Source organism: Bubalus kerabau, chromosome 6, assembly GCF_029407905.1.
Source record: "Bubalus kerabau isolate K-KA32 ecotype Philippines breed swamp buffalo chromosome 6, PCC_UOA_SB_1v2, whole genome shotgun sequence".
Classification (NCBI taxonomy): Eukaryota; Metazoa; Chordata; class Mammalia; order Artiodactyla; family Bovidae; genus Bubalus; species Bubalus kerabau.
Window position 1 is genome coordinate 111,179,558 of NC_073629.1, and position 26,780 is coordinate 111,206,337.

The window sequence follows — 26,780 nt, forward strand, 5'->3', positions numbered from 1 at the left end:
GCAACCCACTCCAGTATTCTTGCCTGGAGAATCCCATGGAGAGAGGAGCCTGATGGGCTACAGTCCTTAGGGTCGCAAATAGTCAGAGGCAACTAAGCAACTAAGTTCAAGCCCACCTCGGAGATATTATGGGCGTGGCTCCAGACCACTGCAATACACACAATACAGCAACAAAGTGAGTCACATGATTTTTTTGGTTTCCCAATGCATATAAAAGCTATGTTCACACCAGTCTGTTGTTTATTAAGTGTGCAATAGCATTATGTCTAAAATAAAGTACATCTTAATTAAAAAAATGCTAACTATTATCTGACAAGGCAGGGTTGCCACAAACCTTTAATTTGTAAAAAGCATAATAAAGTGAAGCACAATAAAATGAGGTATGCCTTATAGGGTTGAGAAAATTAAATGAGTTAATGCATGTAAAGCCCCATATGCATAGAAGATATTTTATCTTTTCATTTTAGAAAATCCAGAAATTATAGAAAAATAGAGGCAACACCAGAAATCACCCTATTTCCATAACTTGATCAGCAGTGGCTAATCCTAGTGGTGCTTTTGTACAAATTAAAAAAGCTGGTCCTTCCTCAAAATACTTCACTGCCATCAGCCAGGAAGTTGTCTAAATGGGGGCACCATTTAATAATTACTCTGGGACATCAGGCATAAACCAAGACTGTCAGGAGCAAAACAGGACATTTGGTTACCTTGTCTATGGATGAAAATGTAGGATGTTTTCAATCTGAGGCTATTACTGATCATGTTAAGATGAACAAAACTGCAGGTAAAGTTTTTTACTGTATTTAGAATTTAGGCTAGATTCCAGCGCCTCTCAGGCATACAAAAGGTATTTGTTGAATAAAAATGAACGAATGAAAGAGGGGAAGGAAGCTTGGAGGAGAAGAAGACTGAGATTGATGGAGGAGAAAGGAGAGGATGAATTTGCTAAATGATATGCTACATTATTTTCCAAAAGGGTTGTATCAAAACTGTTTCAATTTGTTAATTTTTAAAATTTTAAATTATTTTTAATTTTATTGTTATTTTCAAAATTTTTGGCCATGTTACATGGCTTATGGGATCTTAGTTCCCTGACCAGGGGTCAAACCTCTCCCAAACCTGGCAATGGAGCATAGAGTTCTAACCACTGAAAAGTCCACAATTTGTGTTAACTTAGATGAAAAATGGTATCTAATTTTTATTTGCATTTTTGGAATTATCAGTGAAGATGAATATTTTCCATGTTTGTTCATTTATTTTGGCTATTTTTTACTGAGATCTTGGTGATTTTATAAAATTGTATAAATTACTTATATTAACATATTAAAGATATTCACCATTTATAATTTTTCTTTGCAATTAAGTTTTTCAGTTTAACTTTTAATTTTTGTCTTTTTTTTCACACGGTGATTTCTAACCTTCATGCACAGAAATTTATTGATATTTTGTTTTGTAGTTTATTTGTATCATATTAAACCTTAGAAATTTCTCTTCCTGACAAAGATCTGATATTCACATCGATTTTTTCCTCATTATTTCTTTCAGTATTTGATTTAAAAGTATATTTATCTCTTTAATCCACCTATCTAGAATTAGTTTGGTAATTTTTTCATAAACTAGTTATTTTAATATCATTTATTGACTATTCCTTTCTCATTGATCTCTGATGTTCCCTTATGGAAAAAATTCATATATATGGTTCTGTCTCTGAGCTATCTTCCTCCCTTTGATAATTCTTTAAACTCTTAACTTTTTTGATATTTAAAATCAATCCAGGAAAATAATATGAAAAACAATATATGTACATTATAACTCAATCACTTTGTTGTACACCAGAAATAACACAACCTCGTAAATCAGCTATACCTCAGTTTTTAAAAATCAATCCAAGTGGTCAATTTATGGCTTCTCTGATAGCTCAGTTGGTAAAGAATCTGCCTGCAATGCAGGAGACCCTGGCTCGATTCCTGGGTCAGGAAGATCCACTGGAGAAGGGATCAGCTACTCATTCCAGTATTCTTGGACTTCCCTGGTGGCTCAGCTTAGCTGCAGAGTGATGATACCTTCAAGTACTTGTGTGGGGAGGGCCTGGAAGGACACGTAGTTCACTGTAGGGCTAAGAGGTGATCAAGATCAGGTAGAACATCATAAGCACTTCAAGCCAAGTCTCCTTCCCTCTCCCCCAACCCATAAACAAGTAAATAGATAGAGAAATAAATAAATACATGAATGTTCCACCAACACAGCATGTTTTCCCTTAGCAAAGGAAAGCCATACTGAGTGAGACACTTTGGTTAATCCAATGTTTCTCTTATTGAGAGATGCGATCTAGATTCTGATTAGATCTGCTGGAAGACTTACTCAGGTATTGAAACCAACCCTTCCTATAGGATATTTGCTTGAAGGTTCCATAACAGAGTACTGGAGTTTGTGCAGTTGGCTGCTTTCCAAGGACGTGGAGGAAGTGGCATAGCCACTGAGACACCTAGTGGTGAGTATCTTTACTACACTGTTAGAATTTGCCATTTGGGCCCGAATCCCAGGGACAGAGGAGCCTAGTGGCTGCTGTCTGTGGGGTCGCACAGAGTCGGACACGACTGAAGCGACTTAGCAGCAGCAGCAGCAGCAGCTTCTCAGGTGGAAAAGGCAATGGCACCCCACTCCAGTACTCTTGCCTGGAAAATTCCATGGACAGAGGAGCCTGGCGGGCTATAGTCCATGGGGTCACAAAGAGTCAGACACAACCGAATAACTTAACACTTTCTTTCACTTAGGAACCCCTTATTACTGGGAAGAGTGGGTTTGGGGACCTCAGGTGCCCTCTTTTCTGCTTCAAAATAACTTGAGGCTTCTATTGTGTTTGTGAAGCTACAGAGATAGATCTGTGCTGATAGATCTGGAAACTGAATAGCCTCTGCAAAGTTGGAACTACAAAGCTAATTAACACAAATTAAGCTGACCAACATGGTAACTTAGGCCTTGGGAAACAGTTGAAGATGTAAATTTAGCCAATTCAATTAATATTCATTAGGGAGTGGCAATATGTTTTATCAAGCATATTATCTCTACCCCCTACTTTCTATGCCTTATAAAAAGTCAAACCAGAGAATTATTATACTTTTTATTATTGAAATTATAATTTGAATTGTAAGTTCATCCACATTCAGAGTATTATAGATTGAATATTGTTCTACATGCCATTCAGCATAATTTTCCACATATTTGAACTATGGAGTTCAAATATCAGGAGTTTAATATCAGAAATTAGTCATTTATGACTGGGGCCATTCTTCAATGGCTCAGAAAAGGGAGACTAATGGATTTGTTCATTCATTCATTCAAATATATGTTGAGTTTCCACCACCAGGTTGCAGGGATTTGGTGGTTTAAAGAGAATCTCAGTCATTGCCCTCATGATCTTACAGACTAAAGAGTACAATTTAGAAAGTCTGTTCAATGGAGTGGGATGAGTGTTACGAGAGTGTAAGTTCAGGATGCCAATCAAATGATGCAACTTGGTCTTTCTTTGGGGTCACAGGAGGCCTTCAGGGAAGGGTAGATATAAGTTAAGTCCTAAAAGATGGATAGGAGCTAACTAAAACGTGGTAAGAAGGTTAGCAACATTCAGCATAGATGGTACTCTGTCTTTGATGAAACACTTTCTCACTGACCTCTGTGACATCACACTCGGATGATTTTCGTCTTGCCTCAATGATGTCTCCTTTGTTGACTTCTTCCTCTTAAGACCTCTAAATGATGAGATAGTTCACATCTCAGTTTTGGACTCACTTTAACAACCAGGCTCTCTTTTGATCTAGCTAATCTCTTCAAGACTTCAAGCACCTTCTAAATATTAATAATCTTTACATTTTTACTTACTTGATAGGGTAGATCTCTCTTCTGAGTTCCAAACTTATATATCCAACTACTTACTAGACATCTCCATTCAGAGGTCTAGCTTGCGTATCAGATTTAACATGTCCAATCTAGAGCTCTTGACTTTATCAACCTAACATATTCCTTCCAGTCTTCCCCAGCATAGTAAATGGCATCTTATAGTTAACAATAACAGGGATTTATCCTCTGCATGAAATTAAAAAGTCATTTCTACCTCTGAAATATATCTCAAATATCACTACAACCTAATCTTTTCTACCCCCATCTCTCACCTAAATTACTGTACCCACCTTTTTAAAAAAATATTTATTTATTTAGCTATGCTGGCTCTTAGCTGTGGCATATGGGATCTAGTTCTCTGATCAGGGATCATATCCTGGCCTCCTGCATTGGTAGTGTAGAGTCTTAGGCACTGGACCATCAGGGAAGTCTCAATGCAACCACTTTATAACTTTTCTCCTTGCTTTCTTTCTGGGTCCTCTCTAATTCAGTTTCCATTCAGCAGCTAGAGTGAACTTTTAGGAAAAAGCAATTCAGATGTCATTTTCCTTCCCCTATTTAAAGGCCTTCAGTGGTTTCTTGTTGCTCTTAGAATAAAAATCCAAACACCTTCAGTTCAGTTCAGTCGCTCAGTCGTGTCCAACTCTTTGTGACCCCATGAATCGCAGCACGCCAGGCCTCCCTGTCCATCACCAACTCCAGGAATTCACTCAGACTCACCAAACACCTTACCAAGATTTAAAAGGCCCCCGTCTGCTTCCCCATTCTTATCTCTCTGGTTCCCAAATCCCATCCACAGGAAGCCCCTGTCTTTTCTTAGGATTTATCAAGTTACTTTGTCTGCATGGTTTTTGCCTCAAGGTATTTGAACTTGCTGTTTACCCAGCTCAAAGTGCTCTTCCCCCAACTTTCTGCAGAGTTATGGCTTCTTCATTCTTCTATGTCAGATTGAACGTCACCTCAAAAGTCTTCTCCCCTCTCTGTAATGCCATTTCATATGTGATGTAATATACATGAGAGTTCTCTTTACGATTTCTAGTATTTATCTTGTTTCTTTCTTTTGTTTATTGTCTGTTTCCTCTGTTGCACTGAGATTCTGTCAGAGCTCTTTAAGTCTGTACCATTGGTACTTAACAGACAAGAGCACAGAAATGCTTAATATGCTAAATGAATTAATGAAGCATAACAGTTTTTAAGGCTCTGGTTCCATCACCAGGGCCTTGTCCCAAGGTTCTGTACTTTTCTGACATACTCCTTAGGGAAGTTGTGAAGATTAGGTGAAGTGTTTAGTATAGTTGTTAAGTGCTCAATAAATACTAGCTATTGTTTTGGAAAAAAAAAAAAATCAGAAGCTCCTTTCATATTCTTTTCCATTATGGTTTGTCACAGAAGATTGAATATAGTTCCTTGTGTACACAGTAGGGGCTCCCCTGATAGCTCAGTGGGTAAAGAATCCGCCTGCAATGCAGGAGACACAGGAAAGGTGGGTTCAATCCCTGGGATGAGACTATCCCCCTGGAGAAGGAAATACCAGCCTACTCCAGTATTCTTGCCTGAAAAATCCCATGGACAGAGGAGCCTGGGGGGCTACATTGGTTGCAGAGTCAGATGTGCTTGAGAGACTAAGCACACACACAGTAGGATCTTGTTGTTTCTCCATCCTATCTATAAACTCTGCCTCTGCTAATCCTAAACACCCACGCCTTCCCTCCCCTGCTCCCACCCACCACCCACCCCCGTTGCCACAAGTCTGTTCTCTATATGAGTCTGTTTTTGTTTCATAGATATGTTGATTTGTGTCATACTTAGATCCCACATATAAGTGATATCATACAGTATTTGTCTTTCTCTTTCTGACTTACTTTGTTTACCGTGCTCCCAAAGCAGTGGGCCCTAAAAATGGTGTCACTATTGCCCTTTCTTTCTATTTTCCAGGTAGCAATCAAAATTATCTTTTAAAGAAGCAAATCTGATGCTTCTTACTCTTCTTTTTAAAACCACTTGTTGTCTTCATATTGCCCCTAGGAAAAAAAAAAATACAAACTCCTAAATTCTGAAGGTGAACCTCCATTCCCATCCCATTTCTCTCCAGTTATCTCTCCCTCTTGCATTCTTTGCTGCAGTCATACTGGCTACCTTTTAGTTCTTTTAACTTGCTCTCACCTGAGAAGGGGATGACAGAGGATGAGATGGCTGGATGGCATCACCAACTCGATGGACATGAGTTTGAGCAAGCTCTGCGAGTTGCTGATGGACAGGGAATCCTGGCATGCTGCAGTCTATGGGGTCACAAAGAGTCAGACACGACTGAGCGAATGAACTGAACTGAGCTGAGCATAGACAATTTTAATGCTGTTGCAAATAGTGGAAGAAATGAGATGATAGGGTAAAGAGAAGGTTTTATTTAAGATGGAAATGATTCAGTAGAAGTAACTGATGATACAGCAAAGAAAATTCCCTGAGACGGCACAGGGGGTGCAGCGTGGAATCCAAATCACTGGGGCAGGAGTGGTGGGTGGGGGCCTAGGGCTTGCCCTTTGGTAGGGGCAGAGATATACTTTTCATGATATCAGGAAGGAAGTCAGAGATGATGGGTACAGATGCAAGTAGTTTGGTGGCTTCTAGCTGGATGAGAATGTTCCTATGCAGTGATTCTTATTTTCTCAAAGAAATATGAGAAGTCATTAGTCATGGGGGTGTGACAGAACAGAGTGTTGGAGTTTGAACAGAAAAAGCATGAAATACACTATCTCTGGAAGAGAGAAAGTGAACTTACTAGGGAAATTCGGTAAGATTGACAGGAAAAGCCTAATGCCCTTTCGAGAACTGTGGTCAAAATTTAAAGTGAAAGCCTCAGCCCTTGTTAAAGAAGGTGAATTCTTTGGTCCAACCACAAACAGAATTTTACCAGGTGAGTATAATGGAGAAAGAGTTATGGCAATCGTAACCTCTAAACTAGGTGACACAAGTTATGAAAGTGAAAGTGAAAATTTGGGAGTTGTTTTTCTTTTTCTGGCTGTATGGCATGTGAGATCTTAGTTCCCCAACCTGGGATCAACCCTGTGAACCCCGCAGTGGGAGCATGAAAGCCTAACCACTGGACTGCCAGGTTAAGTCCTGGTTTGGTGGTTTTGATGAAGTCAGACTCAGAAGTTACTATGTTGGCTGGGATTCCAAAATAGAGATTTTTTTAAGGGATGTTATTCCTGGCAATAACAAATAGGATTAACTACGATGTGGGTGGGTGGCTAACATAGGATAGAAGGAAAGATGGCTGGAGGCGAGGAGGTAAAGGATTGACAAGAGTATTATTGGGTGGTCATCCATTCAGATGGTGACTGATATACAGAATTAGAAAAGAAGACATGAGCCATGGGCTAATATTAACCAGAGGAGTGATCCACCCAAAGGTCTCTAGATGACACTAATTAGGAGAGGTATTAAGGGAAATGGCTCATGCACTTCGAAATAAGAAGGATGTTGTCCATTGGTTGATTCCATATATATTTTTTAATATGGTAATTTTAAAGTATCTTAATCTGCTCATCAAGTGTTCTGTGGTAGAATTAAGAAAAATGTTTAATTCCTTCTGTGATCTGTGTTTGTAAATAGTCTATATGCTGCTGCTGCTGCTAAGTCACTTCAATCGTGTCCGACTCTGTGCGACCCCATAGACGGCAGCCCACCAGGCTCCGCCATCCCTGGGATTCTCCAGGCAAGAACACTGGAGTGGGCTGCCATTTCCTTCTCCAATGCATGAAAGTGAAAAGTGAAAGTGAAGTCGTTCAGTCGTGTCCGACTCTTCGTGACCCCATGGACTGCAGCCAACCAGGCTCCTCCTTCCATGGGATTTTCCAGGCAAGAGTACTGGATTGGGTTGCCATTGCTTTCTCCGAAATAGTCTACATATATACCACAAAATCAAGGCCTTTTTGAGCAAAAGAACACTCACTTAAGCCTATTGAGACATTTATACTGCTAGAACCAATACTCCAATGAGGTTCCAAAATCAAATCAGTAAAGGCTGTGTACGAAATCTGTAAATTTTTCTCTAATTCCATTGGCCCAGCACAAAGCTAATTTATGCTTTTGAACTGGAGACTTCTCTTCTTTCTGTGGAAAGATACCAGCAGTCTGCTCATAAGGGCAATCAAGAAAGAAAAGGGTCTTCTAACATCTCTCCCCAGGAGCTGATAGGGCCCTGGCTATTTGCTTTCACGGGAAAATTGCTCTGGAAAACCCATTCAAATATCTTCCAGCAAATCACGGTGGCCTACAAACTCCTTTCCCGCTCATTGGCCGACTGAAATCTTCAACCACTCCATTCCTCCCGCCTCTCATCGAGAGCCAATAGGAGAGATGAGATCTTCGTAACCTAGCGTCACCAAGCACAGTACTTGCAATTGGCTATTGGAGCTACCGATCGAGAAGTAGGCGGGGCCATGCCAGCAGGCCTATATAAGAAGAGGACAAAGGCGGCGCGCCGCCTGTGTCATCCGCCATCTTGTGCGAAGCAAGGTGGCCTCCACGTTCCCTGAACGTCTTCTCCGCTTTTGCCTCGACCGCCCCTTGATCACAGACATGTCTCGGGACCGGTTCCGAAGCCGGGGAGGTGGCGGTGGCGGCTTCCACCGACGCGGAGGAGGAGGCGGCCGCGGCGGCCTCCACGACTTCCGCTCCCCGCCGCCCGGCATGGGCCTCAATCAGAATCGCGGACCCATGGGGCCCGTGCCGGGCCAAGGTGGCCCCAAGCCTCAGATCCCGCCACCTCCTCCGCACCAGCAACAGCAGCAGCCACCGCCGCAGCAGCCGCCACCACAGCAGCCGCCGCCGCTTCAGCCCCCGCCGCACCAGCCGCCCCATCAGCAGCCGCCGCACCAGCAGCCGCCGCCGCCGCCACAGGACTCATCCAAGTCTGTTGTTCCTCAAGGACCCGGTTCGGCTCCCGGAGTAGGCAGCGCCCCTCCGGCCACCGGCTCGGCGCCGCCCGCCACACCCCCGACCTCGGGGGCCCCCACGGGGCCAGGCCCCACCCCGACCCCGCCGCCCGCTGTCACCTCGGCGCCCCCAGGTGCGCCTCCACCGGCTCCGCCGAGCAGTGGGGTGCCCACCACCCCCCCTCAGGCTGGGGGCCCGCCGCCTCCACCACCTGCAGGGGGCCCGGTGCCCGGGCCTAAGCAGGGCCCGGGACCCGGCGGCCCCAAGGGCGGCAAAATGCCAGGCGGGCCGAAGCCTGGCGGCGGCCCGGGCCTAAGCACTCCTGGCGGCCACCCTAAGCCGCCGCACCGAGGTGGCGGGGAGCCCCGCGGGGGCCGGCAGCACCATCCGCCCTACCACCAGCAGCACCACCAAGGGCCGCCGCCCGGAGGGCCCGGCGGCCGCAGCGAGGAAAAGATTTCGGACTCTGAGGTGAGTGTTAACCTGAGCTACGCGTCGGTTTTCCTAAGATGGCGGCGGCCCCTCTCCCCGCCCTCCATTTTGTCGGAGACCGGAAAGGGCGCCTGCGCGCGGGAGGCCGCGGTGGGTGGGCGGGGCTGCGGGACTGAGGGGCGGACGGCGCGGGTCCGCGAGCGGCATCCCTGGGGAGGCCTCCGGGTTGGCAGCGGGTGGTTTGAGGAAAGTTTGATGGGCCCTGTTAAAGCTAACGGATCCTGGGGTCCAGAGTAAAGAGTATAGCTTGAAATTTAGGATTGACGACATCGGTCGAGTTTTTCTCTTAGCGCTTAGCCACAGGTTTCGTCGTTGACAACAGAGTTTTAATCGTTTTATTCATACCCTTCCACCCTTTTAATTTTTGTCCACTATAGTTTTGATGCTGTCGGGGACGTTAGGCATAAACGGTTGACGAGGTTCCTGATACAGACAGAGCCTACTCGCTAAAGAGACTTCTCAAGAGTATAGGATGGTTTAGGCTTTTTAATGTTAGGAGTGACTTACTCTGAAAGTCCGGTTAGGCATGTAATACGATCTTTAAAGGCAACAGAAGAGCAACCCGATTGGATTGGTAACATATTCAGTTCTGGGAAAAGACTATTGGTTCTTCCTACTTGCAGAGGTAACTTGTATCTGAAAGTTTCCTTCCTTTTATATCAGGGGTTTAAAGCCAACTTGTCACTCCTGAGGAGGCCTGGAGAGAAAACTTACACCCAGCGTTGTCGGTTGTTTGTTGGTAATCTACCTGCAGACATCACGGAGGATGAATTCAAAAGACTTTTTGCTAAATATGGAGAACCAGGAGAAGTTTTTATAAACAAAGGCAAAGGATTTGGATTTATTAAGCTTGTGAGTTTGGTTTTTGTGTTTTTCTGGTGGAATTCTCTCTCTTTTTTTTTTTTTTTTTTTTTTTTTTACTACTACATAGTGTTTTCTGAACCAGCAACTTTATAACGTTTTCATCACTAACAGAAAAGATGTAGCTGCTCTATAGTGCACAATAGTATTTAAAACGGGGGATTGGGTGGTAAGTGTCCGGGAAGACTGCTTGGAGATAAGTTGAATTGAGCTGGCAGAAGAATAGGATTGGGGGTTAGACTTGTAACAATTTTAGGGTGGGCATTAGCCAGTTTTGAGGTCATTAACTTTGAGTGTATGTCTTGATGCTTGCAGGAATCTAGAGCGTTGGCGGAAATAGCTAAAGCTGAGCTTGATGATACACCCATGAGAGGTAGACAGCTTCGGGTTCGATTTGCCACACATGCTGCTGCCCTTTCTGTTCGAAATCTTTCACCTTATGTTTCCAATGAACTGTTGGAAGAAGCCTTTAGCCAGTTTGGTCCTATTGAAAGGGCTGTTGTAATTGTGGATGATCGTGGAAGATCTACAGGGAAAGGCATTGTTGAATTTGCTTCTAAACCAGCAGCAAGAAAAGCATTTGAAAGATGCAGTGAAGGTGTTTTCTTACTGACAACGTAAGTTTTTATGTTTATCTTAGTAACTCTTATTTATTAACTTATGAAGAAATTGCGATACAGATGGAACAAAATTAAGATGGAACCATTTTTGTTGTTAGAACTCCTCGTCCAGTCATTGTGGAACCACTTGAACAGTTAGATGATGAAGATGGTCTTCCTGAAAAACTTGCCCAGAAGAATCCAATGTATCAAAAGTAAGAACAATTTCTTAAAGTACAAAAGAGAACTCGTTCATTTTTTTTTGTTTTAAATTTTTAATTTTGTTTCGGGGTATAGCAGATTGACGGTGTTCGATAGTTCCAGGTGAACTGCAAATGGACTCAGCCATACATGCAGATGTATTCATTCTCCCCCAAACGCCCCTCCCATCCTGTCTGCCCTGTAGAGTTGAGCCAAGTTCTCTGTGCTGTACAGTAGGCTCTTGTTGGTTATCTATTTTAAAAGGAATGTGTGCATGTCTTACCCAAACTCTAACTATCCTTTCCCCTTCAGCAGCCGTAAGTTCGGAGAACTTGATAATTTTTCAGTTTTGCTTAATATGTACAAAAATCTTAGATATGCTTAATGAAAACCTCAGGTTTAGAAAGCTAGAGGATTTGAAGCAGTCATTCAAATACCTAGTGTTTGTTTCTGTGGTAGGTATATTTTATATGCAATCTTGTTTTGTTCTTAACAGTTGTTAAGATGTGTTGTAGATATCCTGGTTTTTCAGGGTTGGAAAAATATTCTTTGAATTGAAACTTGGCTTGGGAAGTGGAATTAGGACAGTGAGAAAGGTAGGATTGATCTTCATTGCCTGTGTTACTGTCTAGTATCATCCTGGAATGTGTAAAGAGATAAGATAACTAAGAATCAAGGTGATTTTTGCCTTCCAGTATTTCTTAGAAGTGAGAAGCCAGTGGAAGGACCAGTGTATTTTAGGGGACATCAGATACATATATTTCTTGTGTGCATCCATAAATTGTTTCATATTTAAATATTGTCAGGGAGAGAGAAACCCCTCCTCGTTTTGCCCAGCATGGGACATTTGAGTATGAGTATTCTCAGCGGTGGAAGTCCCTTGATGAAATGGAAAAACAGCAGCGGGAACAAGTTGAAAAAAACATGAAAGATGCAAAAGACAAATTGGAAAGTGAAATGGAAGATGCCTATCATGAGCATCAGGCAAATCTTTTGCGTCAAGGTAAAATAACCTTCTGAATTTTGCCGGTAGCATCATTTGCCTTTTGAGCATAATAGAATTTGTTAATGTGAATCTATAACAGAATTTTCCAATGTTCAGATCTAATGCGACGCCAGGAAGAATTAAGACGCATGGAAGAACTGCACAATCAAGAAATGCAGAAACGTAAAGAGATGCAATTGAGGTACAATTTTGTCAAACCTTTGTTTCAGTGTTAAGTGTACCTAAATTTTGCAGGTGAGTCAGTTGAGGTACAGAGATATTAAATACTATGTCAGTGTTGGTTTAATGCTTAAATTGTGAAATAGAGATTTCTGTTAAATCGCTCATTTACTTTGCTGGAATACATTTAGGGATTTTCTCCTTAGTCCCAACCTTCCATTTGCTGTAATGCTCTTAAGTAAACTACTAGTTTCCTTCAAGCTGAATTTTTTTAATGTGCATAAAGTTTTTGTTTACATACTTGATGAATATTTCCAGGCAAGAGGAAGAACGACGTAGGAGGGAAGAAGAGATGATGATTCGTCAACGTGAGATGGAAGAACAGATGAGACGCCAAAGAGAGGAAAGTTATAGTCGGATGGGCTATATGGATCCAGTAAGTAAACTTTGGCAATGTAATCGGAGTTTTCTACAGAATTTGTGGATACCTAGGGTGCAGTTTATTCAGTTAAATATCACTTTTCACATGGTAGCTATTCTGCCTTTTTCTTGCTTTCTTTTTAACCCAAGTGTTTATGATTGATGGGCCTTGAGTTTTACCTTCTCCTTGGGTGGGCCAAAAGATTGCATTGGTTAGGAAGAAGCTTGCTTTATAGGTTTTTTTGATAATGGCATCTTTTAAAAAACTGCCTAATTGGTTTTTTCCTTTAAGTTGAAAACAGTTTTTGTTAAGCTTTGCAAATTCCTTGCTAGGGAATTTCCAAATTAAGAATTACCAAGTTAAGAATGCTTGGTATGGGTTTAGTAGAAGTGTATGAAAGGATTTTTTTTTTTTAATTTCAGAGAGAAAGAGACATGAGAATGGGTGGTGGAGGAGCAATGAACATGGGAGGTAAGAATGAAAATTAAATTAGTAATATTAATGAAGAGCAGTATTTTGGTTGAGGGGTAACCAGCATTTTTGTTTCCTAGATCCCTATGGCTCAGGAGGCCAGAAATTTCCACCTCTAGGTGGTGGTGGTGGCATAGGTTATGAAGCTAATCCTGGCGTTCCACCGGCAACAATGAGTGGTTCCATGATGGGAAGCGACATGGTAATGTATCTTGTGGGACATAGTTCAAAAGGAAATTCTCATTCTCACAACTTACGTGTGTGTGTTTTTTTTGTTTTTGTTTTTTTTAAGTAGGTGACTGGACTTCTTTTAGTTTCCCTATCGTGTAAATCCGTAATATTGGTGAATACCTTGGCAACATAGAAGAACTCAATGTGGTAACCACCTGATAAGGTTGCCAACAAAAAGTCAATACTGTTAGTATGTTGGGAGTTATCTTTGGCAATAAGTAGATTTAGGTGCTTTCCATTATATTGCTTGTGTACTTTTGCACAATAGTTCATGGCAAATCCAAATTCTAAATGTTAGATACTACTGATTATTCTACATCCAAGTGAGAGTAATCAAATGGCAAGTTGTCATTCATAAAGCTGGTATTTGCCATAAGTGTGAATCAGACTTGTTTGTAGCTTGTAGCTTTAGGCATGTTTTAGCAATGTTTAGGACTTTGACCTACATTTGGTGTGACTTTATCCATGAAAGGGAATTGTTTAGTCTTCGGACTCGTCGTTTCCCTCCTGTTGGGCCTGTCTTTAGGTGTACTTTCTAAAATAAATGGACATCTCTTTGCTTCAGAATAGCAAAAGTCACTTAATTTTTAGCATACTAGTTGTGTGCATTTGATCTGAACCTTCTTGATGGTGTCATATTTTAGCTGTACAGATAGCGTGTCAGGATCCTTTAGAACAACCAAGAGAATTGGTCTGAGTGGTGATACCGGGATTTTACAATCCTTAGAAGAACTGAATATTGGCTGTAGAGGTGGGTTTGGAGAAAAGTGCTTTGTCACAACCGAATTGAATCTAATTAGTTCATCTACAGTCTTTTGGCAAAGGAGAGAAGCTGCAGTATATAGCTCACTAGATTCATTTTACAAATAATAAGGATTTAGAATGGGGCCTCATCTGCTTAAGGCTTTGAAGATTAGAATCATAAATAGTTGGGTTAAATGTAGCGCTGTTAGCTTCAAAATGAATTTTAAAAATAATGTGAGTTATATTTTGGTTTATATGCTTCCTAATAGTCAGACGTAGGTTATATATCAAATTTGTAACTTAATTTGACATGATGTTCCCACAATTCAGGCTCTATAGTCCTTGTGACGTGTAGCTTCTGGATTCTAAGATGATGTGGTAACAAACCCCCAAATTTCCTTTTCACCTTTTTGAGATAATGCAATGCGCTGAAAACCTAAAATTGCTAGGATTTTGAAATAGTTTGAAGGATTAGGATTTAGTCTTAAGTAGCCCTGTAGTATTTTATAGGAAGCATGTTGAAATTATTTATAATAACATTTTTAAACCCTGATGCCTTTTTTAATTTCTGGGGGGTTTTGTTGGATTTTTGTTCTGTTTTGGGGCTTTGTTTTGTGTTTTGAGCAATACTCTTAATAATTGGTCTGCTTTATATGAATTTGAGAGAGAGTTCAGGCTGCTGTGCTTGCATATCTGTAGGGTTACTCTGTTTGGGATCATAGGTTTCTAGGACTAGAATTAACCTAAAACAAGATGGAATAAAGTCCTGCTTTATTGCAGTCACTTAAGCTTGGTATTAATGCTGTTTGGGAGACACCCAAAACACGGAATCATAACTGTCGGGACTTTTCACAGACATAAGGGAAAATGAAAAGTTGGGCTGTTATGAGGGTGGGCTGTATATTCAGTTAATTTGCAACTATAAAGAACAGTACTGTGAACATAATTTCTCTGGTTTTATGTAGTGATGGCTGTGAAGGTGATATACTTGGAGAGAAGATGGCAACACTTTTAAATCAAATTACTGTGCCGGTTAAGTGACTAAACCTATTAGTCTTCTATTCTTTTTCTTTTTGTAGTCTGGTAGCATTTTATTAAAAACTTTGAACCTTTTAAGATTTCTGCAACTTAGCAGATGTGTCTTAAGATCTTGAAAAGCACAAGGTTTCTTATGCAGCACATACCACTAACTGGTGAGTAGGTCTTTGTCACTTCATTGAGTGAATTGAATCTGTCTGGTTGGGCTTGTTAGGCTTACGTGGAAATTAAATTTCCTGTTCAGACCTTGAAAGTGAGAAGTTTGTAAGCTTTTCAGTGGGTTAATCTGATGTGAAATTTCTTAAAACTCATTTTGGAATGGGTTTTCACATCTGCACTAATTCTTAAATTTTTTAGCACTACAGGGAAGATCTATTCTTTGAAACAGGTGTATGAGAATGGCTCAAGTGGGAACATACCACAAGGCATGTATTATCGTAAACTAATTTTCAAATTACCCTTTTTTCCTTTCTATGTTCCCGGTACCTGTGGATCGACTCATTGGTGATTGTATCGACGAACGTTGACTACGGAACCTTCTAAAATATTTACTTAACACACATGGACATCAACTACATATAATGAACTGTTAATTACTGTTCCAATAGCGTACTGAGCGCTTTGGGCAGGGAGGTGCGGGACCTGTGGGTGGACAGGGTCCTAGAGGAATGGGGCCTGGAACTCCAGCAGGATATGGTAGAGGGAGAGAAGAGTATGAAGGCCCAAACAAAAAACCCCGATTTTAGATGTGATATCTAGGCTTTCATTCCAGTTTGTTTTTGTCTTTTCTTGTTTAGATAACCAGTCTTTTAAATTCTTGCATTTTAGTAAGAAAGCAACCTTTTTATGGATGTTAGCAGTTTATTGACCTAATATTTGTAAATGGTCTGTTGGGGCAGGTAAAATTATGTAATGCAGTGTTTGCAACAGGGGAATTTTTTTTTCTTCCTTTTTTCTTCCTTTTTTTTTTAAACTGTATAATGTCCCTCAAGTTACGGCAGTGTACCTGTGCCACTGAATTTCCAAAGTGTACCAATTTTTTTTTTTACTGTGCTTCAAATAAATAGAAAAAATAGTTATGATATTGATCTTCAACTTTGCCATTCATGCTTCTATGCACATTAGGCTAGGTATTCCACTTGGAAAGCATAAGCGTGTCTAGGCCTTTGAATGGCATATGCCATTTCTGGGAAATGTTATTTGTAGGCTAAGTATTGCTTTCTACTTATAAGTACCCCCTTGTTTTAAAAAGAAGAAATACTTATTGAAGTAGTTTCATGATTTGATTTGTTTGGCAAGGAAGCAAGCTGGTGCTAAGTATTTTTAAATGGCTATGTAAGCAAAGCTGAACTGTAAATCTTCATCCAGGAATGTGTATCAAGATTATGGAATGGGTGTAAGACTTGGTAGGGGGAGAAAGTGGGTATGACTTAAATGGATCTTTTATGGCCCTATGATCTATTCTTTCCTTGAAAGTTTCTGAAGAAAAAGTGGAAAGATCATTTTGTTGCATTCCTCCATTCTTGTTTTTTAAAAAACGAGTCCCAAGCCCTACAAATGGCTTGTATTGAACTTTCACATTTGAATTAAAGATTGTTAAACATGAAGCCTTTTCATGTATTACTTTTAAGTGATTTATAAAGGTGGAGTTTAGTGTGAATAATTCAAAAATAAGAGGTATAGTTAATCATAAAGTAGGTTAGAAATGTATGTACTTGTAATCTAACTTTTACATCTCCTTGTGCTACTTCTATTGGGCAAAATCTGTAGGACTATGAAAAAAACCTAGTCTGTTTTCTAAGAGCTTGTAGTGACTGTTAATAACATAGGGTTGCAGAGAACCATTCTTACGAAACATTTTTGTTTTTCATAGTTTCCTTTTGATGTGGCACAAAATCTGGAGACAGTTGCTCGTGCTACACAGTACAGATGTTCCTTCCTCCCACCATAAAGCTTTTGGAGTGTTTCAATGGTGGTGTCAGTTTAACGTCAACTTCATTGACTCTCCTTCCATCAGAGACATTTTGACTTATTAATAAAATAGATTGTTACTGGTGTCTGTTGTACAATGGGAACACCTGCTTTCCCAGTGTATTTTTAAGCAGAGGAACAATTTCCTAAAAGTAGTAGGTAAAGTAATTGAATGGTTTGGCTTTGATTTTAGCTGTTTCCATTCTAATTTGTACATTATAGAACTCTTACTGTGGAATGTGTCTTCCTCCTTTTCACCTCTTTTAGTGTTAATTGGCAAAAGTAAAATTCTAAATCAAATCTTTAAATGCTGAAGTAAGTTTAGTATTGTGCCTGAGTACAAAGGGAAACCTATAGTTGAAACAATTGAGCACTGTGCATAGGAAACCTGTTAATACTAAAACATTAGTGGAGTATAAAGGCATGCCACCAAATTCTGGTTGTGTGACTGACAGGTACCTGGTGTGCTAATTAAGGGAGAGAATCTCATTAGAAAATGTTCATTATTTCTGTTCACCAAGACACTTGGAAATGAGTAGTTCTACCATAATTATAGGAGGAAGTTTTGTCCCAAGTTATTAATTGGTGATAATGTATGGGATTTTCTGTATTGGAAACAAGGGTCTTGATTTGAAAGGAGTCCATTACAATTTGAATTGTATGGTAGGGACTCCGTTAATGATAAGAAAATAAGGGGTGTTCATGGGACACCCACAGAGGGTGAACTTGAATGTGTGGGTGGGGGCTGGTGGGGAAATGGGAAAATCTGCCTATAAAATTAATGTTTCAGTTTATTTTTCAGATTACATGCCTTTCTTTGTAAAGGGATGCTGGCACAGACCCCTAAAATAAGCTTTTCGTAGTACTGTACCTTTGAAGAGTGGTGAAGGATGCTAATGGATTATCTCCTAAAAGTTGTGGTTTTGATAGCCTTACTGTGTAGAATTGCTAAACATTGTTTAGCAAATAATGTTGCTTAGTTTTAACTAAGTTTTGACTTTTATCACTGAAATAGCAGTGTATCAAGGGTTGTAAGCTACTCAGACTTTGAACAAGTCCTGCAATGTATATGATAGCCTAATGTGAATTTAAATCATCTCAAAAAGTAGATTCCTAAAAGCTGATTTATGAAACTTGGGGTGGGAAAGGGAAGGTAGTAGTTTAGAGGTATTTTGGCCAGTCTTCTCATTTAAAGAAACCACCTGCCCCCATTTCCTCTTCTCCACTTTCTCTCATAATTTTAAGAGGAACACTTGATTGTTTTTAAACTAACTGCTCCTCTTATTACTCCTTATCTTTAAAAAATGCATTCTCTACGAGATCCCAGTGTATTTAATAGGGACTTTAGAAACTTAACCCATTGGTTCATGTTCAGTGAAACCATAATCTTCTTGGCTTAAAACACTAATTAAACTTCTAAGAAGTACTGTAAACCCCACCACTCTTTATTAGATGTATTATATCACTAATATAAATAGACAATAATTTGGGAAATTGTAATGTTACGCCTGTGCAATTTTTGTAAGTGGCATATCATGGCAGATCAAAATTCAGATACTTGGCTTTTCTTGGGCAAGCCACTAAGTTTGTGGCGGAATATTTTCTGGTGTTCTTGGACTGCAATTGTGCACTATTAAAGTAGTGGCCTGCTACATAACTGCATTTAGCCAGCATTTCTGCAGTGCGTAACTGTGAGGAACGTAGTACCGCAAATGGCAATGGACATTAGGACCCGGATGTAGTATTCCTGCTTGCTCCGAGATTCTCATTGCCGACTGCATACAGGTAGGTAACAAGCAATATAATCTAACTTGGTGACTTGCTATGTACTTTTATTCCGTGGGCATTCTGACATCATACTTCTGACAATGAAATTACAGTGCAGCACCTAACACGTGTATGATAAAGCTAGCTTATATCAAAACTGTGTGGGTTTGGGTTAGAGCTGTAATTTGTCAGGCAGAATTCAGTGCTGTTGCAGTTCTCAGATAAAAAGTGCAAACTTGAGTATTTGGTATGTATCTGATTCAGTTGTGTGGTTTTTGGTTGCATCGTAACTGAAGATAACATGAAACACGTGAGTGGTGTGGGGGAGAGGGGACCATACCATATTTGGAAAGTAGAGTGCTTTTAGCATCTTGACACAGACTGTATACAGCACGTGACAATTAGTTTCTCTTATAGCAAACTGACCTTCCCAGAGGTCAGCAATATCAATTTCAGAGTGCAATCTTGGTTATTACTCCACAGGGTTGAGTGAATTAAAACTAAAAGTACAGTTGTTTTTTTGTTTTTTTTTTGTTTTTTTTTTTTTTGCAATGTGATTTGAACATTTTTTAAATGGGCTCCATGGGAACAGCTTTGTTACTAACTGGGGGCATAGATGGGAATCTAACATGAATAGTTCAAGTTCTGTGATTTGTCTAAATATGTCTATACTCTAAACCTGGGGGAAGATGGTGTGGCATGTTGACTTGCCTATTGAATACATGTTGGGAATCATTTCCCAACTGTAAGACTTCGTCGTATTCTGTAGGATAACTGCAAATGTTCAGGGTAGCTTTTTGAATTTGGTTCCCTTAGCTTTTTAGGGATGAGATGTTGCAAATTGTTCAATTACCAAAATAGTAAGTCTTCAAAAGTACCCTCTCTGTTGTTCAGGATTTAAGCTTTGCATCAACAGTTGTTCCAGACCTCAATTCAACTGAACATTGGTCTATGAACTGATTTTTAGCTAGCATGCATGAGAAATAGCTTTCATGTATAATGTTTTCTGCTCTGTAACTGGAAAGTTTGGTTTACTTCGCATAAATGTTGGCAAAACTCTTCATGATTATGAGAATTTCTTTTGTATCAAGAAAAATGCCTTGCTCTTCGGCAAGCAGTTCACATGGTGGGGACAGACTTGTAACTTTAATATGCAGTCCATTCAGCCAAATGACTTGACTCCTGCTAGATGAAAGAACAAATGGTGACTAGTTCAGCTCTGTATTAGTAATACAATGTACCTCAAACGTAACGCTCAGTGTTAGTGACAATAGTGTCACGAAATTGGCATGCAGTTCTGATGGGGCTTTCCTATGGCATAATCCATGAAGTTGGTAGCCAGCACTTGGCTCCCGTGGCTCAGTGATTGTTTAGAAATAAAAGATCAGGTTTATTTCTTAACAGTCAATAGCACTTTTGAGAGAATGTACTTAATATAATACATGGACATCATCGGGTTGGGGGGTAATTTTGCTTCATTCTGCTTATTTCAAGATGAATAGGCTTTTGCACTTTCAATGAGAAACCTGTGACTTAAGTTGATTCTTACTAGTTTCGATTTGTATGCAGCTGTAATTTGTGAATTTTAGTGCAGAGGGTCTTTTTAAAAATCAGTCAAAACGGGATAAACGGGTTTCAATAGTAACTATATCCCAGGTGCTTGCATTGTATTTCATAGTCTTTTCTTATTGCAAACAAAAATTATTTTTAATGACAATGGTCGCAAGTTCAGAGGTGTGATGCCAGAATGCATTTTCGTACTGTTAGGCCCTTGGGAATAGATACCGGTGCTTTATGAAAGATGAAAGAAATGCAATGGGTGCTCTTCATATAAGGTTGCAAAAACCTACAAAGAATGCATAATAGTCTCATTTTTCCCGATAAAGAGATGCGTGTGACTAGTTTTGGACTTTTAACTTTAATGGGGGTTGCATGTTTCTTATTGTTAATCATTGTCAGCTGCAGTGACATGATCCACAGTCCTGCATTTACTGCCTTAACATTAATGATTTTGGATAGGTTTTAGAGAGCTGGGATGTTTGTTCTGGGCCTTTATTTGGTTTGGGCTTTAGCTGATAACGTTTCAGTGCTCTGTCAGCTAGTGCAGTTCTCAAATGGCTGCCTGTTAGGGAAAGAATTCAGAGGATTTGGCTGCTCCTAATCATCTGTCATTGCTGCTAGATAATGATTGGCAATTTTTAAGACTCAACTGTGGAAATCACACAGTTGCTGGTAAACCATCAAACATAAATGTTGCTTTTGAACACCAGTGCTGAAAAGATTTATTCAGAGGGTGAAAAAGGGGCTGGATGCAGAATAGGATAATCTGGAGAATGGAGGAAGAATGCAAAACGATATAGTATCCCTTATGGATGGTACATGTGCAACAGGGAACTATTTCATATACCCTTGGCAGTCTCTGATAATCAGGGAGGAAGAAAAACCTGGAATTTGGATTAAGGCTGATCTTTCTGGTTTTTGTGCACTGTGGCTCTGCCAGGCATATATAGTGAAGGTGAATGTCTTCTCCCTCAGAAAAACTCAGGTTCCTTGCTGTCCTGATAAGGCATAGCTTCCCTTGCCGTAACTTAAAACTCAGTGAGGACTTAAGAGGGAAAGAATGAGGCAAATATATAGGACTGCAGGATAACAACTGCATTGTTGGGTACTGTGGAACGGGGAGGGCACTCTTGGAGGAGGACTGCTGAAGGTGGTCAGTCCACCTGAGAATGGAAGACATACTTGGTGGGGAGCAGGGTATGTGCTTTTATATGAAAAGAGCCGATGTTAAAACTCATTTGGTTAGGTAAACGTTGTCACATACCTTCACATAAGGGATAGTATATTTTGGGTTGCAGTCAAACTTCATTGTGCTCAGACTGGTGAAAATGCAGTTAGGCTTTTGTAAATACAAAGAAGATACAGTTCTCACTCTAATTCAGGTGTCTACTGCTACTTCAGAATGATTTTAGATTCCACCCACTTCCCCCATGAAGTTTCTTCCTATTTTTTATGCTGTAACTTGCCCCCAATCTTTGTTTCTGGAATTTTACTCTTTAAATTTTGAAATTAGCATTTCTAGTCTTCATGCCCTTGTCTTTTATATTAACTTTTTCTTATTATTCTTTAGGTAAGAATGATTGATGTTGGCTGATAACTGGAGTGCTCATTCACTTGAAGTAAGCTTCCTTGAAAGTCTACCTATTAAGGATTTGGGGTTTGGTTTCTATTTAATGGTTATGATTTTGATTTAACTGTGTGGGGTGAAAGCTATTTGATTTTTTAAGATGTTCACCTCTTGATACCCCTGTATTTTTGTTTTTTTAAAATAGATGTGTGTGGGTGTATATGAGTTGGAAAGAGAAAAGGCTGGGAATACTTACTACGAAAATGTTAAACAATAGAAGAAAAAGATGGCGTTAGATCAGAAAAGGCTTGAATTTGTGGAGAAATGATGTATTTTTTGGTACTCTAAAATCAACTTGGGTCCAATTCAGAAATCTTGAGATTCCTTTTACAGTATAAATTGTGAAGAACAATTGTTTAGTCATTGGTAGGGAGAATTCCTTAAGTACATTTGACCTTTGAACAACATGGGTTTGCGCTTCAGGGGTTCACTTAATGATGCAGATTTTTTCCAGTAGATGCATACTACAATGCCAGGTCTTACCTAAACACTAACTGTGAAAGTGAAGGTTGCTCAGTTGTGTCTAACTCTTTGCAACCCCATGGACAGCAGCTTGCCAGGCTCCTTTGTCCATGGAATTATCCAGGCAAGAGTACTGAAGTGGGTAGCCGTTCCTTCTCTAGGACATCTTCCCAACCCAGGGATCGAGCCCAGGTCTTCTCCCTTGCAGTTGGATTCTTTTTACTGTCTGAGCCACAAGGGAGCCCATAGCCCCCCCAAAAAAAAAAAAAAACCACTACTGAAATCCAAATCTATGCCAAAATACATACCTGTTGATGTCCAATAAAATGTACATGTTAAAAATCAGTTTTGTTCAAGATATGCCAAATATGTTATCATAACAAAGTTATATTTTAATGATAGGTGGATATAAGTTCTCAAGACGTCACACACCATGAACTGGTCAAGAAGGAAAGCCACAACTTGTTAGACTGATGAAGTATCAAGGTAAGTTGAGATTCTTAACTCTAAACTGTCCTCAGGGACTTCCCTGCAGTCCAGTGGTTAAGATTTCGCCTTCTAATGCAGGGGGTGAGGGTTCAATCCCTGGCAGGGAGTTAAAATCCCACATGCCTCGGGGCCAAAAAACTAAAGCATAAAACAGAAGCAGTCTTGTAACAGATTCAATAAAGACTTTTAAAATGGTCCACATCAAAAAATATCTTTAAAAAAATTGTCTTCAGAAGGAATCTTGGGTGGTGTAAGATAACTACTTATGTGGATATCTCATTTTAATTTCTTTTGTGTTAAAACTTTTTTGTAGCAAGTATGTTTTTATAACATTTACTTAAATATTTAATCTTTTTTTTTTTTTTTTTTTTTTTTTTAAGTCTTCTGAGGTGTGGTAGGCTTTGGCTTTAGTCTTGTTTGGCTAAAGCCTTGGGAAAAACAGGGACTTAAGTTTTTAATAAAAATATATATAGCTTTATTTACCTTTGCATCCATTCAACAATGCAGAGGAAGATTCAGAAGATTTGAAGTTCCTGTTTTTCATCCAGATAGTTAAATGGTGGAGTCACTGGTAGAATAGATGGAAAACAAAATCCTAGAGGGTTGGCAATTTTAAAGGCAATTCAACTCGGCCTTTCTGGCTAAAAAGCAGTCATAGACATTAGGTAGACAATGGACAATGACTGTGTTCCAGTAAAGCTGCCTTTTTTTTTTTTTTTTTTTTTTACAAAATGGGCTGTAGATAGTAGCCTACCTGTCTCATGTAAAAAAAATTGCATTTGTTCATGGTATCACTTAGATATAAAGGGCTATCATAATCAGTTGAATTTTAAGCAGAAATGGGAGAATTGAGATCTATGTCTTATACCTTAGAAAGTATTAGTTGCTCAGTTGTGTCTAATTATTGCAACCCCATGGATTGTAACCCGCCAGGCTCCTTTGTCAGTGGGATTTCTCAGGCCAAGAATAGTGGAGTGGGTTGCTATTGCCTTCTCCAGGAGATCTTCCTGACCCAGGGATCAAACTTGGGTCTCCTGCATTGGGGGTGGATTCTTTACTGCCCAAGCCACCAGAGGGTGCCAATTAATGGAGTATCTTGAAGAGATCTGGCTTTTAAGAGTTTGGTTGTAACTAAAAGTTCTTATAGAAGATGGAAATAAAATTTAATAAACTCGCTAGGTGGGTCTGGTATTAAAATTATTTGTGCTGCTTAACCATTATTTATCTAGAGATAATCAAATACTTATGCTACCACATTCTTTGATTAAAGTTTGATTGTTGCTAATAAATATTTGAGACCTTGATACCTAATTATTACGACTTTTGGAATAATTGTTTCCTTTTAATTGGCAGGATTACGTGAACTGTGTCCTGAAACCCAGTGAGGAAAAGAGCAAAGAGAGGAATCAACCTGTTGTTGAATAAAAATGTTTCGAGATGGGATTTTGTTTTGGTTTGTTTTTAAGTAGGATTCTTCTATTTTTTAGAATTTTTCCATAAGTGTCAGCAACTTATTTCTCGGTGGCATTGAAGTCATTCCATATTATAAGTTTAAAACAAAATGCATAATTCAGGATTTATATTTCTTGAGTCCTTTTTGGCAGAGCTGCTTCAGCCTTTTTTTCCACCTCCCCACCCCCAGCTTCTTAATAGCTAATCAAACCAATGCCCTTATTTATTCATGGGTTTAGCTGTCAGTATCTTAAAAATCACCTTCAGGGACTTCTGGCTGTCCAGTGGACCAGTGCAAGGGGTACAGGTTTGAGCCCTGATTGGGGAGTTAAGATCTTATACACTGCCCAGTGTGGCCTTAAAAAATTGCCTTCAGGCTTCATAAGTTTTAGTCTTGGAGTTAGCATGTGATCGGCAATTGTTAATTGCCACAGAGGTGGCATAGGATGAGATAGTTAGCATCACTGACTTAGATGGACATGAATTTGAGCAAACTACAGGAGATGGTGCAAAGTCGAGCTTGGTGTGCTGTAGTCTGTGAGATAGCAAAGTCATAACAGATTCTAACGTGACAGTGACTGAACATCAAAGCAATTGCTAAGTAGGTTTTTATGTACTGCTACTGCTAAGTCACTTGAGTTGTGTCCGACTGTGTGTGACCCCATGGACTGCAGCCTTCCAGGCTCCTCCATCCATGGGATTTTCCAGGCAAGAGTACTGGAGTGGGGTGCCATTGCCTTCTCCATTTTATGTACTACTATTGTGTATTAGAAAAGGATTATCAAATTATGGTTATGAATAATTGGGTGTTTCACTCAAAGACTGAATTGCATATTGCCAAATACAACATTTTGGTTGTCCTGAGTAGCAATTTCTGTAAACTGGAGTTGAATTTTATGTACAGTGTAATGGGCAAATTCTCAGGTTACCTATAAGTGTAAGGGAAATACTGTTGTAATTTACTATAAAATCTGCTTATCCCCTTCATTCTTGAAAACTCATTACAATTTGACAAGCTGTTCTACAAACCAAATTAATGTGAGGTATATATTCAAAATAATTTTTTAAACTTTTTTTGACAAGTTACATGTTCAGTTGCTAAGTCATGCCCCAACTCTGCAACCCCATGGGCTGCAGCACACCAGGCTTCTCTGTCCTTCAGTTTCCTGAAGTTTGCTCAAAAAACTAATGTTAATGCCATCCAACCGTCTCATTTTTTTGCCCCCTTCTGCCCTCTTATCTTCCTAGCATCAGGGTCTTTCCCAGTGAGTCAACTTTCGTATCAGGTGGCCACAATATTAGAGCTTCAGCGTCAATCTTTTCAATGAATATTCAGGGTTTATTTCCTTTAGGATTGACTGGTTTGATCCTGCTGTCCAAGAGACCGAGTCTACAGCACCACAGTTTGAAAGAATCAATTCATTGGCACGGTTCAACTCAAATATATGACTACTGGAGAAACAGCTTTGACTGTATGGACCTTTGTGAAATGTGTCTGCTTTTTAATATGCTCTTGTATTTGACAAGTTGTTTAACCTCATGCTATAGTAGGGTTAAATAAAAATCCCTGCCTTGCAAGGTGTATTGATTAGTTGCTATTTTTAAGTGTGTGTAGGGAAGTGAGGGGAGCTTAAGTTGAGAACGAGTCCACTAGGTTTTTAACAAATTGTGTATGAGGCATGTAATGTTTTGCACGCCTTCCATCTTTGATGTTAAAATGGGTTGGGAGACTTCCCCATTGATCCAGGGTCTTAATCCATCTTCCAATGCAGGGAATGTAGTTTCAGCCCCTTGGTTGTGGAACTTGATTCCACATGAGCCTGTGACCTGTAGCGCCCATGTGCAGTAACAAGAGAAGCTCAAGCCTGTGCCACAGTGGAGACCCAACACAACCAAATTTGAAAAAGTTCCAGACATACTTGAAGTCAAGGAGGATGAGGAAAACACTCGGTTCAGTTCAGTCACTTAGTTGTGTCTGGCTCTTTGGAAACCCATGGACTTCGTTCAGCATGCCAGGCTTCCCTGTCCATCACCAACTCCCAGAGCCTGCTTAAACTCATGTCCATAGAATCAGTGATGCCATCCAACCATCTCATCCTGTCTTCCCTTTCTCCTGCCCTCAATCTTTCCCAGCATCAGGATCTTTTCAAATGAGTCTGTTCTTTGCATCAGGAGGCCAAAGTATTGAGAGTTTAAGCTTCAGCGTCAGTCCTGATGAATACTCAGGATGGACCTCTAGGATGGACTGGTTGGATCCCCTTGCAGTCCAAGAGTCTTCTCCAACACTACAGCTCAAAAGCATCAATTGTTTGGCACTCAGCTTTATAGTCCAACTCACATCCATACAGGACTGCTGGGAAATAGCTTTGACTAGATGGACCTTTGCTGGCAAAG

At 40.0% G+C, this 26,780-nt stretch overlaps 1 protein-coding gene and 1 long non-coding RNA gene across 3 annotated transcripts; one reads left to right on the top strand and one right to left on the bottom strand.

The window, feature by feature from the left end:
• Positions 1 to 224: 224 nt before the first annotated feature.
• On the bottom strand, positions 225 to 5,907 carry LOC129656314 (uncharacterized). Its single transcript, XR_008716321.1, has 3 exons — positions 5,760 to 5,907; positions 3,672 to 3,749; positions 225 to 2,116 (listed from the first exon to the last, which is right to left on the bottom strand). It is a non-coding gene; the product is annotated as an uncharacterized LOC129656314 (long non-coding RNA).
• A 2,481-nt stretch (positions 5,908 to 8,388) lies between these two features.
• On the top strand, positions 8,389 to 24,377 carry SFPQ (splicing factor proline and glutamine rich). Of its 2 annotated transcripts, XM_055586440.1 has the most exons (13): positions 8,389 to 9,306; positions 9,991 to 10,179; positions 10,504 to 10,805; positions 10,907 to 11,002; positions 11,795 to 11,991; positions 12,091 to 12,175; positions 12,472 to 12,589; positions 12,997 to 13,045; positions 13,126 to 13,247; positions 15,667 to 18,814; positions 21,927 to 21,975; positions 22,848 to 22,931; positions 24,288 to 24,377. In XM_055586440.1, exons 1-10 carry the CDS (start codon positions 8,479 to 8,481, stop codon positions 15,802 to 15,804), a joined length of 2,124 nt encoding a protein of 707 aa, XP_055442415.1. In that variant the 5' UTR covers positions 8,389 to 8,478; the 3' UTR covers positions 15,805 to 18,814; positions 21,927 to 21,975; positions 22,848 to 22,931; positions 24,288 to 24,377. The 2 variants fall into 2 exon arrangements, with proteins under 2 accessions (XP_055442415.1, XP_055442416.1); XM_055586441.1 differs by lacking the exon at positions 15,667 to 18,814.
• The last annotated feature ends 2,403 nt before the right edge of the window (positions 24,378 to 26,780 follow it).